At 41.9% G+C, this 5,008-nt stretch overlaps 1 protein-coding gene across 1 annotated transcript; it reads right to left on the reverse strand.

Annotated features, from left to right (window-relative positions):
- Nucleotides 1-427: 427 nt before the first annotated feature.
- On the reverse strand, nucleotides 428-3,418 carry LOC116406846. The gene is made up of 4 exons (XM_031891811.1): nucleotides 3,330-3,418; nucleotides 2,268-2,609; nucleotides 1,541-1,846; nucleotides 428-504 (listed from the first exon to the last, which is right to left on the reverse strand). The coding sequence occupies exons 1-4, from the start codon at nucleotides 3,388-3,390 to the stop codon at nucleotides 428-430; spliced, it is 786 nt and encodes a 261-aa protein (XP_031747671.1). The 5' UTR covers nucleotides 3,391-3,418.
- Nucleotides 3,419-5,008: the final 1,590 nt, after the last annotated feature.

The raw sequence follows: 5,008 nt of genomic DNA on the forward strand, positions 1-5,008 counted from the left end.
TGTAGATGGTCATGGTATGGCAGAGTTTTGTCTGCCTCTTGTTTTTGCACTGCCAGCCATCTGGATATCTTATATTAACTGCAGTGTGGCCACAATCTGTAGAAGGTTCCAGGATTCTGAACAAGATGGGGGAGTGCTTGATGCTAATAGCCCTGTTAGCTAATGAAACTATTACCCGAGACTTGGTATGGAGGCTGCCGCAGTGTAAATGGCAGGGGGAGAACCCATGGTAGAAGTATTTCTATGGCACAATAGGGTTAGGGAGAGGCTCCTTTTGCAATTTTGTCTTTAGTGCAAATTATAATATGCCTTAAATATGACCAAGACCGTTCATCTTGACTTTAAGATGTGTAATCCTTTCTTGGCTCACTCCCATTGAACAGGATCATCACACTCACTTTTCTTGGTGGTTACCTGTGTTTGGAATCTAGTGGCCCTGAACCTCTTTGCTATGAAAGTAACTGGGAACTAGGATTTTAGCGAAGTAACTCCACCTAGTGGGCACTGAGGAGCACACCAGGAAAATAAATCATATTGCAATAACCAAAATGATCTTATTCTGAAGATGAATAAAGAGTAAAACAGTGATTATTATAAACACTAATACTGATCATGTCTCACACTCCTCTCCAGTTGGACAGTTCAGTCCCTAGCAATAGGCCCCTTCCCCAAGAGCTCTTTAACACTCCAGGTAGTGCAACCTGGCCGAAAGTACCTCTCTCTTTGGATAGGCAGTTGCTCCCACATAGCAGGCTTATGAGAAACACCTGTCCTTACACAGGGGGAACACAAGGATGGCAACAGGCACCCACAGACAGCTGGGCTGGACACAGAACACCCTCTCTCTATGTGGCTGGAGTTAAAGGCTTGTCCCAATTGAGCAAACCGAAGCCTCTCCTGTTTCCATGCTGCACTCTCACTCTCTGCTGCTCTTTCCTTCCCTGGATCTGGCACTTGCTGGTTGCTGCAGCAGGGACCCCTTTATAACCCTTCCAAACCTGTCACTCTCTGAGTCCTCCTTTTTCCCAGAGGTGCATAGGGGCTCCTAGCCAATCAGATTGCTTTCCAGCTTGTAACCAGGCTGGGTGATGTCACAGACAGAAAAACAGAGGAAAGGGTTCTATGATCCTCCATATATAAAACTGCCCCAATAGCAATACAGTAACTAGCAATACAAGATTATTACAAATCCTTATCTCTGGGTTCCAAGCTTTGAGTCTAGTCAGGGCACTATCTGCAAGGCGTTTATATGTTCCCCCTATGTCTGTGTAGGTTTTCTTCAGCTACTCTGGTTTCCTCCCACACTAATGACACAACTGACCCTACTGAATGTCATAGGGACCTTTAAATATAAGCTTTACTGGGGTTTGTACTGATGTTAATGATGTATGAATATATCAGCTGTATATAAATAAAGTAAATATCCTTATCCCATTGGTGGTCTACTTTAAAGTATATTGTTTGGTGGGTACTGTTAGAAAAATATATGATGCAAACTCTTTAATTGTCATATGGCTTTAAAGGTAAAAACTGTTATTACCTTGTGTTGTAGCCTGACCATGGACAGCAGTGGCGGAGGAGGAATTAAACCTCACTTGACAAGACAAACTCGCGCCCTGGTACCAGGTGTCTCTGGGAACTGTGATATAACTGAGGAAAGTCAATGTGCCACCAGGTTCTTCCATAGCAACGACCCTGCCCTTCTGAGGGGTCCCTGACAGGTTCCAAGAAATATGAACCATATACCCAACAGCTGAAGCCACACAGGCCAGTTGGACTGAGGTATTTGGAAGAGGAGAAGAAGGAGGGACCATCAGCTGGACGGAACTTTTTGCAGTGAAGCTGTCTGTAGTAAATAAAGATGGCAACAAAGATGAAGAATTTAGGCAAAAAGAAAACTGAATATTGCTAAAAATAACCACTCAGTTTTACTATATGTGACAGCAAAGACCTTAGAAGGGCAAATAAATCCCTAGGAAAATATTGCATGAATATTATTAGTATAATAGCACTGGTTCCCTTCTATATTACCCTCTCCCAACTTACAAACCACAAGATTCTCCCCTGAGCAGGTAAAAGAATCCTTCAACCCTGATGAAGATCCTTACATGGATTTTGTTTACTATATAAATCACTGTCACTTTAAGAATAAATGATCTTTGTCTGTGCTTTGTGAATGGCTTACTCTGATGCTAAAACCCTTTAGATATGAGAAATAATTCATATAAATGATTAATGTGTATCTGCTGAAGAACAGAATTCCTCACCTCCGGCAATGAGAGTTGTCCCATTAGAGAAGATCAGTGACGTAAAAGTATAGTAAGTACAATAGTAGGTCCCGGAATCCTCCTCCTTCACATTGTTTATTTCCAGGCTGCTGCTCCTCTCTGTGTGAGTACAATTATATTTATGTCCTTTGGTCACTTCTCCCCAATCTAGAATGAGCTCAGGGTTTTCTCCGACTCTCCATGTTCTTCGGTACCAGGAAATTCTAAACAATTTATCTAATGTTCCATTAGAAACACAAGAGATTTTGGCTTTCCCTCCAACAGGAACAAAGAGGAATTCCTGAGGCTGGCACGGGGCCATCTGGGCAACCAATGCTGAAACTTAAACCAATCATGGTCACTTCATAATAATAATAGCATTGCCACATACACATACCAGTAGATATCATTCCTGCTCGCGTTCTAGCTCATCCAAACGATGAAAAACAACAACAAAACCTCTGAAATTTTGCTGTGAAATGTAGGGGAGAAAATCCTTCCTTACAGCAAAATATCAATATGAACACGAGCCCTAGGGTCAACACAAGCTGAAGAGTTATCCAAGCCTTTCTTGAAACTGCCTACAGTATACAACTGCTTCAGCATCCTCTATATCTCTGTATAGCACTAAGATACAGCTCATTTCTCTAATGTAACGAGGTTCTATTCTCCCGTCCTCTGGAACACTGTATTTGGGTTGCTTTAACCCCTTTGCACAACAGACTTTACACTGATTTTCTAAAATCTTTTCGAGTCAAAGTCCCCATTAGAGTTAGGGGAACATCTCAGGAACTGAAGTGATTAAATATTGCTTCTTTACACAAAACGTGATCAATATTCTGAATTCATACATACATACAGAACTGTACATTGCAGAACTGATTGTAATTGTAAAATATGGCCAGTAAAGCCCAGATCTGTATTAACCTTTCAAGGAAACTATACCCCCGATATGCAGGGTTTTCTTAGGTTTGAGCATCAGAGTAGAAATACTGCATATAATGTAAGGGTCATACTACTTACTATAAAAACATAAAATAGAATCATTTATTTCTGACTTACCTTTAGACAATATTATCAAATTGATCAAGTTCATCTTTAGATTATTAGAAATAAGAAGCATTATAGATCACAGTTCACTTGCTGTTCAGTCTTCTGCTCCGTGGACGACGAGATCTTGAAATGAGACTAAAGTCCCTCCTTATACACAATCAGAGGGGGCAGGGCTGAATCAAGGCTCCTCTTTATATAAAAATGTTCCATTTGCTTCTCATTAGCTTAGCATTATACTCAGTTTAAAGCATATATTGACATAGATAACGTATAGGACTACCATCCCTATGCCAGTGAAGGTTCATGCCTCTGCAGAATTCCCAGCCTTTCTGATAAAGGTAATGTCCTGATCTCCCTGAGGAGACGCCATGGAGTACCAGAAAGGTGGGAGCCTGAAGACTGGGTAACCCGTAGTGTAGCCATATATCACAGGACTGGTGTCAGAGGCCATGATGATAGTGAAGAACTTTAATAACTAGTGACGTAACAGTGCACACAATGGATATACACACTGAATATAGAACGGCAGGCAGAGGCGGAATCCAAAACAGGCAAAGGGTCAGGGCAAACAGCAATCAAGCATAGTCGAGGACAGGCCAAGTCAGAACCGGGAAATCAAGGCAGAACTAGGAAGGGCACCAGAGAACAGGAACAGGGCAAGGGCAGGAACAGGACTCGGAGTCTGGAGCTTGGAACCAGCAAGATAACAAGAATAGACACAGGAACAGGGAACACGGAGGCAGGGTCACAGGAAACACTTAATGACCAAGCAAGGGGCAATGGAAAGGCTTATAAACGGCGAAGATTAGGAGATGGGAAACACATGAGGTTAATTAGGTGGGCGGAGGAAAAGGAGCAGACAGAGAAGTAGAAGACAGAAAATAGAAGAATCAGACAGAAGTCAGCCCAAAATGCCTCCAGTGGCTCAAGAGGCAAACGCACGCCGCCAGGAGCACCCCAAGTGGTGTTCGAATCCTCACTGATCCTGACAGGTAGGTCCATTTTCGTCCATTTGCTGTGTTACCAACCGGAGATCCATATGTAATTATTCTAACCACCTTCTACTGATCAAATAGTTCCAAGTTAAGGGCAATTTATCAGTGACTAACTGTTAGTCTAGTAGTAGCATTAATGAAGAACCTTCAACCAGGACTCATCTTCCATTATGGATTGTGGAAGGATTTTTACACCTTCTGAGCCAAAATGAAGGGAGCTGGATATTATTTTTCTATGATCTTTTCACGTATGAACTGTATTCTGTTTGGTGAAGGATAAAACTAGGCGGTTATAGGAAGTTTTTCCACCTCAAAATGTATTCATATTTTTGTGTTCAAGTATTCATATTTTTGTTGATGGAGATCATAGAGGTTCAGTGTATTACGCCAGAGTGCGGCTACTCTTTATAAAAGGAACATTATACTCCAAGAATAAATACTAAAGTGACAGTTTATATCCTATTAGATGGCCTATTAAAGAATCTCCCCAAACTGGAATATATATATCAGTAAATATTGCCCTTTTACATTCTTTCCCTTGAGCCGCCATTTACTGATGGGCTGTGTGCTCCCTCAGAGATCAGCTGACAGGAAGTGATGCAGCTCTAACTGTAACAGGAAGTAGTGTGGGAGCAAAAGGCAGAACTCTGTCCATTCATTGGCTGATGAGGCCTAGCATGTATGTGTGCCTTG

The sequence above is a fragment of the Xenopus tropicalis genome, chromosome 8 (genome assembly GCF_000004195.4).
Source record: "Xenopus tropicalis strain Nigerian chromosome 8, UCB_Xtro_10.0, whole genome shotgun sequence".
Lineage (NCBI taxonomy): Eukaryota > Metazoa > Chordata > Amphibia > Anura > Pipidae > Xenopus > Xenopus tropicalis.